Source organism: Tyto alba, unplaced genomic scaffold (assembly GCF_018691265.1).
Source record: "Tyto alba isolate M040663 unplaced genomic scaffold, T.alba_DEE_v4.0 Super-Scaffold_8, whole genome shotgun sequence".
Classification (NCBI taxonomy): Eukaryota; Metazoa; Chordata; class Aves; order Strigiformes; family Tytonidae; genus Tyto; species Tyto alba.
The window spans coordinates 20,752,304-20,764,844 of record NW_024881329.1 but is presented as its reverse complement, the minus strand read 5'-3'; the positions used below and the strand labels follow the sequence as shown (position 1 = coordinate 20,764,844).

General features: G+C 58.8%; 1 protein-coding gene across 1 annotated transcript in view; it reads left to right on the top strand.

The window, feature by feature from the left end:
* B4GALNT4 (beta-1,4-N-acetyl-galactosaminyltransferase 4) overlaps positions 1-12,541 on the top strand; it is a 28,565-nt gene that overhangs the window by 2,430 nt on the left and 13,594 nt on the right. Inside the window, exon 2 of the mRNA XM_042785303.1 lies at positions 11,149-11,264. Within this exon, the coding sequence (XP_042641237.1) occupies positions 11,149-11,264 (116 nt within the window). The remainder of the gene's footprint in view (positions 1-11,148; positions 11,265-12,541) is intronic.

The window sequence follows — 12,541 nt, the reverse complement described above, 5'->3', positions numbered from 1 at the left end:
AGAGATGTTTCCCCCCTTCACCTTGCTCGTGGGGAAGCTGCCTTCCCTCCATGCTGGGGGGGAAAAGCTTCCTGCCTGTGGCCATGAGGTCCCACCGTGGTGGGGATGGGCTTTGCCCTTCTCCATCTCCCAGTTTTTGCAGGAGACACCCCCCAGCCCGTGGTGGAGCACAGCCACTGGTGTGCTTTGTGTCCTTGGTGGAAAGCAGCTGGTATGCGATATTCTCCGGGGCTTAGTGGGTGTCCCTGGGCTGGGGCGAGCAAGTGGGAGGGGGGGTCACCGTGCCCTCCTGGCTCCTGTGTTTCCTTCCTCCTCCCCGAGCCATGGGAGCTCTGGGGTGTGATGGTCCCAGATCCCTTAGGGATGGGGGGCACCCTCCTCCCTGGCTGGGGAGGATGCAGGACTCTTGTGTCACCTGGCAGAGGATGTGTAAAAAAAAAAAAAAAAAAAAAAAAAAAAAAAAAAAAATTAATTACTCATTAAATTAAGTGTCACCCAGCAGAGGTACCTTCTGGAGGCTGAAGGGGCAGAGCATGGGGTTTTAGGCAGCTTGGAGGGGTGTAAGGGTGGGGAGGACTGGGCCAAGTGGTGGCAGTGGGGTTGTTGTGTGTTGGGGAGCACAGTGAAGGGGGGATTATCTGGGGGGTACCCGTGTCCCCTTGGCCCAGCCAATGGTCCCACATCGAGCTGGAGCATCCAGGGACTTGGCTGGGAATTGTGCTGGTTCTATGTCCCTGATAAAATAACCCCCCTTTTTCTTATCTTCTACAAGTAGATAATTACCCTTCTCTGCCTAATTGAACACACAGATTCCTCATCTGAAATAATGAGGCCATTACGGTGTTCTCCCGGCTGGAAACCGCTCCGAGTCAATGGGGTGGAAATGCAGCGTGCCAGGTGGAAAGGAAAAAAAGAAGAAAGAAAAAGAAAAAGGGAAAAAAAAAATACAGTAAAAATCTCAAATGGCTCTTAGCAGGGGTGTGGGGCCGGTCCTGCCATCCAGGCAGCTGTCTCGGCCGGGCAGGGATTTAGCATGTGGGGGTATTGCTGGTGCTGGGAGCCAGGTTTTGGGAGGGTTTGGTGAAGAGGGGGAGCGCAGGATGTGTGCTGGAGGAGGAGGAAGCCAGTTCACAGCTAAAGTGGAGCTGGCTGGGGAGGAAAACCTGGCTGGGCCCCTTGGTACCCGCAGGACGCGGCACTGCCCGGGTCTGGGCTGCGGGAGCAGGGGACACCCCACGGCTCCTCCAAATGCTCTGAGCCAGGGGCAGGGGTGGGCTGGGGGCTCTTTGTTCGGCTCAGCCCATCGCTGCCTGCAGAGCCTCATCCATCCCTCCCCAGGGACCTGTCCTTCGGGGTCTCACACGCAGGGAGAGGAGGAGGAGGAGGAGGAGGGAGGAGGTTGGGGATGATGCGCAGCAGCGTTTCTCCTGAACTGCAGGGGACAACGCGTCTCTCTTGGGCAGAGTGGTCGCCATGTATCCTTTGATTTTAATTGGGAGGCTGAAACGCCGCAAGCTGCGGTGGGTTTCATTCCTTTTGGCAGGGATGCTGGGAGCAGGTAGCGAAGAGGATGAGAAAGAGCCCTTTGAAGAGGAAGGCCAGCGGGCCTTGCGAGGAGGCTGGGTGCTGCTTTTCTTTCTCTTGGCATCGCGCTGCTCTCTATCCCTGCTAGAAAAGGCTGCTTTCCCTGGATGGACACCCCCTGTGCTGGGGAAAGCTGATCCCATCCCTGCTGCTGAAAAGGGAGATACGGGGCAGGGGAAGGGGCTGGTTTTGGTGTTATTGGGGCCGTTTCTCTGGCTGGGAAGCCCTGCAGCCCGCATCTTCCTCGGCGGGCTGTGGCCCGGTTTGCCCTGGGCTCCTTGCCCTGCTCCTCTCAGGTGCCCCGCTCCCCTGAATCAGCTCTTTGTCACCGCGCCGGACCTGCCAAGAGCGAGCCGGATGGAACAGGAGGCGGGTGGACGGAAGGACAAGTGAGCCCTGTCCTTTGGCTGGGGAGGGGGGGGGCTGTGGGCATCGCAGGGCTTTTTGGCAGGTGATGGGGGAGAAGTATGGGAAAAATTTGACACGTGCCTATTTTCGGTTGTTCAAAGGCAAAAATTTGGGTATTCAAAGGCATGACTGGCTTTGGACTACACTGTGGCGGCACCTCTCCTCAGCCTGGCCGTGACCTGGTCTCCTTGGTGTTGGAGGGGGGTCCCCAAAATAGTCCCTTGTAGCCAGAGGAGGTGGGGAATTGCAGGTATTGATAGTGAAGTGAAAACAAATAGGTTATGCCACGATAATTTATCCTTAACTCTGCCTTCCTGCTGCTGGTTGCTGCAGCTCTGCTCGCTGCTGGTTTGGGGGGGCTAAGGGCTGGCTGTGCTGTACCCCAGCAGTGGGACGGGGCAGGGGGCCTGGGCCTGATCCTGTCCCTGTTCTGGCCATCAGTCCCCAGGGTCATGATGGGCTGGAGTGACTGTGTGGGGACCCTGACCTGTGCTCGGCTGCGGAGAGCTCAGTGCCGGAGCCAGTGCTTGTGACCAGCGAGGCAGGGCATGGGGTGAGCCGGATCTGACCCATACCCGGGGAAAAGGGCTTTATGACCCTGGCCCTGGGTCCTGCTCCCCCTGCCCGAAATATTCAGGTGCGGGGTAGGAGCAGATCCCTGGGGAAACCCCAGGATTTCTGGTGCTGAGCGTGCGATGGCAGGAGCAGGGATGTGACTTTATTTCTGGGGATGCTTCGCCCTCCCAGGAGCTGCGCGGTCCCTCCCCAGGGAAGCAGTGCTGTGGGCGTGCTTCTTGCTCTGGTCTCTGCAGAAGCCTGGGGCAGAGGGGATGGTTTCAGCACGTGTGTGTCCATCCAGGAATGGGTCAGCAGGTCCTGCCGGATCTCAATGATGACAGAAGAGAGCGAAGCATTCTGTCCCTTCATTGTTCCTCAGCCATGGAGGCTATTCCAAGTCCTGGCAGCTTAAGTCCTTTTTAAGACATAAAAAAAAAAAAAGACATAAAACAACCTCATAAAAAATATTCTCCATCCCCTTTAATGTGGACATTTGCTGTCAATTAATTTCCTATGCTGTTTTCCTCCTCTTGGGGCTTCTTTTGAAGTCTCCTTTAACCGCAGGGCTGTTGATGCTCTGCAGTGCTCCGAGGTCACCGGTCGCCGCCTCTGTGTCTGGGAAAAAGGCAGATCCCTTTGGAAGGGGCCTCTGGAAAGCCCGGCTGGCCGAGCGCTGGGGCGGCGGGTCCCTCGGCTCCACAGCATCTCTCCTCCGGCCTCGCTGTGCTGTGATGGAGTTGAGCAGCTTTCGGAGCATCCTGGAGAGGGCACGGGGGGACCCGTGGCTCTGCTCATCCCGCACGGCATCCCCGGGGGATTTGGAGGTGTCTCGGAGGGATGCGGGGGGAGAGCGCGTCCCCCTCCGGGTGCCGGCTGCACGCCCACGGTCACGGCCCTCTCTGTGCTCCTGGGTTTGGCATCAAAGAGGTGATGGGGGGAGCGGGGCAGGGGTGAGGAGCGGGTGGGTCCTGGCGTGCCGGGACCGGCCACGGTGACGTGATGCTGGGACTGTGCTGGGGGTGCCGTGGGGGTCACCCAAAACGGCAGCTGAGTGGGTGACACGCGTCTCGGCTGCTGCCATCACCTTTGGCTTCCCCTGTCCCAGAGGTGACGGCTGTGAGGGCCAGGGCAGGGATGTTGGCTTTTTATTAGGAAAACCTTATAATGCTGCTCTGAAGAAGTAGCTGCTGAACGGCTGGAGGTGCTCGGGAAGGGCAGAATGCTTTCCATGCCCCACAGTACGGGCTTTTCCTGAGCACCACGAGCTCTTTGCATTGGTGTTTGGGGAGCTTTATCCTTCCTCTCCATCCCTTCCCTGCGGCCGGGCCTCTCCGGAGCTACCCTTTGGGAGGGGGTGAGCAGCCCCACTAGGTATGGGTGGCTGGTTGCCTTGGCAATGCCAGGACCACAGGATTTCAGCTGGGTGAGGAGATGAGCGGGAGCTGGCAGGGACCGCCCAAGTGCAAGGCACAGGAGGATTTCAGGGGGTCTCTGCAAAGGGGTAGTGCTCAGCCGAATTTTCTGCCAAATTGAAGATAAGGAAAAGGTTGAAAGCACCCAGGGCTGGTGGAGATAACGAGATGCTGGCTGAAGCAGGTTGGAAAGCTGGCAGGTGAAATGGTGAACCCCCCCTGGGGCTGTCTGCAGGGCAGCGTGGGGGTTGGAGGCTGAAATATTTTTAGGATGGAATGAATTCTGCCTGATTCCCGGCACATCACAGGCAATGAGTAACCTTCTCCAGAGGTTGTGTCTCAGGAAGTGAAATCTGTGTGCCAAGGGCCGTGAGTGAGCATCATCCCTGTCCGGGGAGGGGGTGCAGGGGTGGGTGCATGGTTCGGATGGAGCCGCTCCGGCTCCATTTGGAGCTGGTGCAAAATAAAACGCTGCCGGGGCAGATAGAGACTGGGGGCCAATGGTGAGGTGTGAGCTGGGAGAAGGTGGGGCAGATCTGGGGGTGCTCATGATGCACAGCAGGGATTGGGGGGCCCTCCCAAAGAAGCAGCTCTTGCTTCTCTTCTCTGGCGGCTGTGTCCGTGCCGGAGAGCACTGGGCTGTTGGTAATTAAACTGGTGGGTTTAATAAAAATGCCAACACTGCCACCTTTGCTGCAGCTGTGTCTGGGTCTAAATGTCACCTCGCATCATGTCACTGCTCATTCCGCTTCCTCCTCCGAGTCACAGCAGGGTGTCCCCGTTCAGCCCTTGGGGGTTCAGCCCCGAGGGATGGGGTTGCTTTTCTGCCCCATGGCAGCATCCTGGGAGGATGTGCTGGGGCGTGGGGCGGTCCTGCATGGCCAGAGAGATGCTTCCGTTCACATTGCAGGGGAAAGCAGGAGCGTTAGCAGCTCTCCGGGCTCCGTCCGAGGCTGGGCACCAGAGCCCTGGGGAGGGCACTTCTCCTTTCTGCTGGCTGCTGTGGAGGTGGGCTCCCCTGGGGACATCGCTCTGCTGCTGGTCCTGATGTGCTTTGTGATTGATTTGTTACTGGTCACTGGGGTCATGTCCCCATGTGAAGGTGGGGAGAGGTCAGCCTGAATTCCCCCTGGGGGTGTAAACCCCCATTTAACCCCGTCGCTTTTGCAGCTACAGATCCGATGTCTCTTCTTGCTGGGCAGAGCCCTGCTCCCCCCAGCTGCCCTGTTCCTGGCCCTGGGACGGTGTCAGAGTCAGACTTCCCTTCTTTTCTGTTCCCTGAACCCACACCAGATGCTCGGATGATGGTCCTCCCGGAGCTGCTTGCCCACTTGCCACATCCTCAGTGCATCTTCTGGCCCAAGTCGCTGCCTTCATCCCTCTTTCACTGGCATTCCCCCAACACGGGTACCGCATCTCGCTGTGGGCTTGGTGCTTCCCTTCGGCACAGTCGTAGCCTCACGTGCCACTGTGAGTGAGGCCCTGTCCCCTCTCTTTCCACCACCATGCTTTTCCCAAGAGCAGGGCTGTTTTTCCCCCCCTCCACTTTCTTTGTGGGCTGATTGGTTTGGTAGGGTTTGAGGTCTCTCTTTCCATGGGGAGAAAGGGTGGACGCGGTGGTCTGGATGGGTAAGGGTTTCCTTACAGAAGCCTTGTGGTGTTTCCCAGCTGTGCAGATGGGCTCGGAATAGCCAGACTGGATGCTGGAGAAGCTTTGTCCCTCTCCCATCCCTCTGGATTTGGGGAGCTCAAAAGCATCCCGCAGAAGTTCAGCTGTTGGGAGCAGCCAGGACATGCACAGAACCTTGCTTGGGTGGAGGACTTCAAAAGACATCAGCTCAGACTTGGGGTGCTCAGCATCCCAACTTCACAGGTTTGTCCTGGTCTTTCCAGCATGTTCCTGAGCCATGCTTCCTCATGGCATGGAGATGCAGGGCATCCATCCAGTCCCAGCTCCTCCTGGGACTTTCCTCTTGCAGTTGTATCCTCCGAGGAAGGTGAGGTAGCAGCATGTGCCCATGAAGGTCCCTTGGCAATCTCCTGGCTTGGTCCCAAGGTCTCCTGCAGCAGCTGACAGTGGGAATTAACCCAGGCCTTTGTGTTTTCCAGCCTCCAAAGGCTTTACCTGATTTTTTTTTTTTTTTTTTTTTTTTGAGCGTCAGAGCTGGCTGCTCTGGCAGGCTTCTTCCCCACGCCAAAAAGGGAGAGCTGCCCCGCGTCGCTGGGGGGTGCAACGTGAGATGGAGTTATCCCTCGAGGTGGGCAGCCCGGGACTGGCACTCATCCCATGTCTCACCCCTGTCACCCATCCCTCAGCTTCGGGATGTGCTGGGGAGCAGCGCTGGGATGCTGAGGAGAGCAGCAAATCCCAGGCTGGTGTTTCTATGAGTAGTAAAACCCACCTCCAGCTCTGGTTTAAACGACGGCTTGGTGTCTGGGGGGATGCTCCGAGCTCCGGTTGGGTTTCTCCTTGCCTTTTCCCATCTCTCGTGCTGCTTCCCAGTTCATCTCTTTACCAGGAGGTAGGGATCCAGGTTAAGGTGCAGCTCTGAACACACCTAGATGGTTTTGGCAACCTGTTGCAGCCCAGTCCACCGGCATTTCAGGGATGGACGGAGGCGAGGCTGCTCGCAGCTGGGCTGGCGGCAGCTCTGGCTTGTTTTGGTATCTCCCATCCAGCGTAGATTTTCCTGCAGGAATGGGAAGTCAGAAGAGCAGATGGTAACCCAGGGGGACATTTCTTGGAGCACTGAGCTAAATCCATCCATCTCCTTTTCCATCGCTCCGCTCACGGTTTGCTCGTCGTGGTAGCTGGTGAGGAACCGCAGGGACCGTCCTGCTAAGGGGGGGTGGCCCAGGTGTCAGACCCTCGCAGGAGACACAGGGCCTGGCAAACCAAACCACGGCTCCCAGGAGGCCCCATGGGGCACTTCCAATTGGCAGCTTAAATGCCTTTTTTTTTTATTTTTCAGCACAAAATTTTTGGGGGTTTTACCTAGACATTAATTTTTTTGCTTGAATATCCTAATTTTTCCAGTCCTCTCTGGTTCTGACCAGCTCACCTGCATCTTTATCAGGGCTTTGGAGGGGCTGGGAGCTTTGCAGCAGCCGGGTTTGGAGAGGGAGGTGTGGGGCAGGCAGGGGCTGTGCAGCCCCGCAGAGGGTTGTATTTCAGTGGGATGTGGCTCCTGATGAAGCATCAGCTCGGGGGGAAAGGGGTTGGAAAAGTGCAGGGACCATGCCCCAGATCTCGCCCTGATGATGTGCTTGAGAACTTGGTGCTGGGGAGGGGGGGGCATTGTTTCTCCTCTCGCTGGCTGAACCACGTGCCCCTTCGGGGTCTCTTGTAGGGGGAAAAGAGAAGGAAGGGTCCCAAGGGCCTGGAACTGGTGCTGTGCTGGAGGCTTCTCCCAGAGGAAGAAGTCTCACCCTGGAAGCCCCAGGGGCTCAGCATCGCTCCCCAGGACACCGGAGCGAAGCAGGGTCGGGCTCTGACCCCACACCCGTGTCAGATGGGAGGATGCTGTGAGGTCCTGGGCGGTGCTGCCACCTCCTCCAGCCCCGTCCCCACTGCCGAGCTGATGCTCCCTGTCCCCGAAGAGTCCTCGCCTGCCGCGCAGGGGTTTTCATCCGTGGGCACCTCTGGGATGGGGGAGCAGAGCCGTGGCCAGAGCTGGAGCCGGGCAGAGTGTGCCAAGGCATTGCCCAACCACGGTCCCATCCCAGCGGTTTCTCTCCGGTGGCTCTGTCCGTTCCGTACCTGGGTGCCTGTGACCAGCCCAGCCCGTCCCACCCGACGTCTCCCCGTGAGCCCCTTCCCATTGAGCAACCGGAGCTGCTTGGGGCTAAGCATCCAGCTGGAGGGCAGGAGCTGGGGATTTTGGGCATCCCAGCCCTGCTCCTTTTGCAGATGCTCCTGTGAGCTTCCCCCAACCCGTGCCGAGGCGGCTCGGCTCGCTGGGCTGTCTCTGGATTTATCCGTGGGTGTGGGTAAGAGCGGAGCGAGCTTGTGGCAAGCGACTGTGGAGGGGGGAGACTCATTAGAAGCAATTAGGAGATGCAGGAGGAAGCGTGAGGGGCATCTCTAGCCACGTTGGAGGGTTTGGAAAGGGTCCAGAAAGCTGCAGGAGAAATCCCAGCTCCGAAACCCAACCGAAGAAAGGGGCTGTGTTCAGGGTGAACGAGCTGCATGGCGTCAGCCGAGGAGGAGGGGGGGGGGGGGGCAGGGGTTTGCTGTGTGAAAGGGCCTCTGTGCTTCCCGGCGGGGGGGTGGCACGGGGGTTATGTGGCTGGGATAACCCTTGTCTCCCGGGGAGGCACTGCCCTGGCCCCGGTGCCGTGTGCTGGGGTTGGTCCTTGGTCCCTTGTCGCCCGTGGTCTTGTCCTGAGCACCGCTCCTGGCCCTGGCTCGTTGTCTGGAGGCTGCCGTGGCTCAGAGGTGGCTGGTGCCGTGGCGTGTGCATCTTCTGACCCCTCCTTCAGCTGCTCTGGGAGCATCAGCGTTGCTCCCATGCTCGCTGGGGGAAGAGCTCTTAATGCATCCCTGCCGAGCATCCCCCCGAGCGAGCAGGTCCCCTGCTCATCCTGCAGACCTCCTCCCAGCCTCCCACCCCCAGCTCCCCGCCTTTATGCGGCCCTTGAGAAGGGGAAAGAGGCAGGTTAGCAGAACTAATCGGCGAGGCAGCGCTGGCTGTGCGTCCCTGCAGGGTGCTGGGGGAGCAGCTGGGCTGGGCCCGGCTTACCGGCCGTGCTGGGAGGATGTGTAGGAAGGAACCAAAACCCTCCTTCTTCCCAGCACTGCTGTCTTCCTCCTCCTCTCCTTGTACCACCTTCTCATAGGGGTGAGGTTCAGACCAAAGGGGCTCATTTTTTTTCTGGGGAGGGTGGGGAGCAAAGTGGTGCTTGTTAGTACAAAGTGCTGGCCTTTCTCTCCCCTTATCAAGGGGGGACATTTATTTCCAGATCGCACACAGGCTGATTAGCATTTGGGTGCTTGGCTAAGGCTGTCCTTGACTTTGCTATCCTATATTTAAATTGCGGAGGGAGTAAACATTGGTGCAGAAGCCTGGAAGCCTTTTCCCGGGGCTTTGCTGGCGGTTTCCTTCCTCCCGGGATGTAGGTGCCTCTTGGAGCGAGCACTTGCCTCCCCACCAAGAAGAGAGAGGGTTTTGCTGAAGGCACACAGGTTTTTTGAGCCTTGGTATTACTTAAACCCGGTCAGAGCAGCAGTGGCATTTAATCTAGATGCAAACCAAAGTCAGGAGCACAAGCTCTGTCCTGCTCCTTTATGGTGGCTGAGAGGAGTTGCTTGAGCTCGAGGGGGTCCCTGGCAAGGATGGAGCTGGGCAATGGGGATGGAGAGCAGGTGGGGACTTATGGTGTTGGGTCTTGAGAACCTCCAAGGATGGAGCCTTCCCGGGGAAACAAGTGTTTTTTCCCCTCTTTGATCCAATTTAATCAAATAATCTGTCTCCAGTTTACCCAGTGCCTTGTAGCAGGGGCCCAAACCCGGGTGCGGTACCCGGAGGGAAGCGAAAAGGGCTGAGCGAAGGGGGGTGACCACATCCAGCCACCCCCCGTGGGCTCAGCCTGGGCTGATGCTGGCCACAGGGACCCGTCCGGGGGGGTTAGCCCGTCCTGGGGCCAGGGCCTGCAGCGTGGCACCCCCAGCTCACCTCACAAATGGGTGCCGAGCCAGCACGACCCAGCGGAGACAGGATCATCTCCTCCAAGGCCGGGGGAGATGCCCTGTGGATGCAGCGGAGCTGGCTGCTGCATCCCCTCCCCTGGCAGGTCCCCCGGGAGCATTTCACTCCTCACGCCCGTGACTGATCTGCAGATCGGGGGGGGGGGGGAAATAATGCCATGCCAGAGCAGCAGCTTCTGCAGGCTCGGTGTAGCGAGGATTGGCTTTATTTCCACCTCCTGCACTGGTGGGAGCACCCCGAGGGGTGCTGGGGGTCGATGAGAGCGGAGGAGCTGAAGGGAGAACGCTGGGTGGGGTACCGCTCCTCCCAAGAACCTGCCACGGGGATGAAGATGGGCAGAGGGGGAGGAGGGAGGCAGGGAGCTGCCAGGAGAGCGCTGGAGCTGCCAGGGGCTGAAGAATGGCTGAGAGCAGAAGAAGGGGCTTTAGAGCTGAATTTCCTGTCCCTGCGGTGGGGATGGGAGTTGTGCTGCCATCTCCAAGGAGACGCCGGGTGCGTGGCTGCCGGAATGCTAATGGCATGGGAGGGGTGCGGCGGGGGGCTCCGGGGGCACCCCGGGCTGCGGGGGGGGGCACCCACGGGTGCTGGCAGCTGTGGCTCTTGGGCACCCGCCTCTCTGAGCATCGCGCTGAGCTTCCCCGGGTGCCAGTTTGAAGTGCAGAGCCCAGAGAAGTGGTGATTCAACCATAAGCTCCCTCCGTCCCACCGGGATTTGGGGTGCCTGTCTGAAAAGTTCAGTGGCACCCGTCTGCTGTGGCAGAGAAAAGGGATGTGCACACCTTCCCCCCCCCCTTTCGAATACTAATACATTTTCCAAATCTGTACCGTTATTTTGGGGGAATTTGGTTATTTTAATGATGGGAAGTAAGGGCAGTTTCAAGTAAACCCTCCCTTGCAGCCCGAGGAAGATGGGTGTGAGCTGCAGAGGGGAGTCTGTAGGTTCAGGATAATTAATGCACCACACGGTAACGAAGTTGCCTGTGATGGGGCTGTTAGTGAGGGCTTTGTCGTGGTGCCTTCAGCGTGGTGCTGCGGGGCGGAAGGATGAGCTTGGGGACAATGCGTCTGGGGGGGGGCTCAGAGCCAGTGTGCTCTGGGCAGAGCTGTGGGATGCTCTGGGAGTGCTGGGGACCGGAGGGGCAGGGATGTGCCCCCCAGGGTGGATGGGGAGGAGATCCCACAGCAGCTTACCCAGCCGCCTCTTCCAGAAAGGGCTGCGAGCTGAGCTGCAGTGGGGGGGGGTAATTAAACCTGATGCTGATGAGCTGCTGCAAGATGCTTAGTACAGATGTAACGAGCAGAATCGCAGCCAGAGCCCCCCCCCGCCATGTCCCTCCCCACTGGGAGCAGCGGTGATGGCAGCACATGCCCTTCCCTGTCCTGGGGCGAGGGGGTGTCCCCAAACGAGGAGGGGTGTTGGGGTGGGGAGGATGGGGGCGGTGGCTGTGGTCTCACTCCTCCTTCTGCTCCCCCCGCAGATGGCGAGAGGCTGGGGGAGGTGACCGATCCTGCCAGGCGGCCGGCAGCAGCCGCGGCATCGGCACGGCGGAGGAAAGCCGAGGACTCGAGCGAGAGCCGTGAGGAGGAGCCGATGGTAACGGAGAGCCGGAGCGCGGTTGGGTGGGAAGGGACCTGTGGAGGTGGCCGGGCCGAGTCCCCTGCCCGGCACGTGGGTGCTCCAGGCCTTGTCCAGCTGAGCAGATCCAAGGATGGAGAGGGCACAACCCCCCTGGTTCCGCTCAGCAACCCTCACGGTGGATGAAAAAAATCCCTGACATCCCACTGAAACTTTTAGGGTTGCACCTTGCCCTGTCGCTGTGCTCCTCTGGGCAGGGTCTGGCATCATCTTCTCTGCACTCCCTCTCGTAGCTGTCAACAGCAACGGGGTCCCGCTTTGCTGGGCAAAGCCACCTTCTCCTGTGTCCTCTGCTCCATCTTGCTAAGCTCCAGTTGTCTGTCCTAGACTGTAGAGCCCCAAACTGGACCCAGTATGCCCCAGGTGGGGTCTCCAAGCAGAAGCTGGAGAGATCTCTCCTTGCTAACAGCCCAGGAGACACTTGGCATTTTAGCCACAAGAACACCCTGCTGTCCCCTGTTCAACCTGTTGTCACCAAGAGGCTTCGGAGCGGGGCAGGCGGGTGGGATTCTGGCAGAGGGAGGCCACGTGCTGTCCCCTGCCCTGTCCCAACAGCAGGTCACTGCCAAATGGATGCAAGTTTTATGTCCAGCCCTGCCTGCTGTCTTTTGCAGCTGCTGGACATCTACAGCATCCCTGGCTCTGCAACTAAAAGGTGGTTTGTCCCCACCTTCAGCAAATAACCCACTCCTGGTTTCCAGCTGTGCGGAGCTGGGCTGTGAATAGTCTCCTCTGTTGGGGCAGGTGGGGGGAAAAGTTCACTCCAGTTTGAAAGCAAACAGCCTGGCTTGAAAGCGCTCCGCAAACGGGAGCGAAAAAATGCTGCTTCAAAAAAAGGAAATGGAAAGCTTTCCTCCTGGTGAGCTCCCAACCATGGATCTTGCTATCGGCACAGCCGGTCTTTTATCTTTGGGGCAGGGCAGGGATGCTGGTGGCTTGTCCTCTCCACCCGTCTCACCCATGGGATGGAGACTCGTCCCAGTCCCTCTCCACGGAGGGACAGAGAGGTTTTTCCAGGCACTGGGGGTGGAGAGCCACGTGCCAGTAAGGAGAGCCAGCTTCAGGCTAGGCAGCAATTAAACGATGAGAAATACAGATGGGAAGAGGCTGATTGTGCCTGGCAGGGGATGGGCAAGAAAGGATGACCCCTGCTCTGATCCCTCCTAACTCCTCATAGATAAGGGACAGACAGACAAAGGAGGAAAATGAGGTGCCTGGAGAAAGCACGGGCCGGT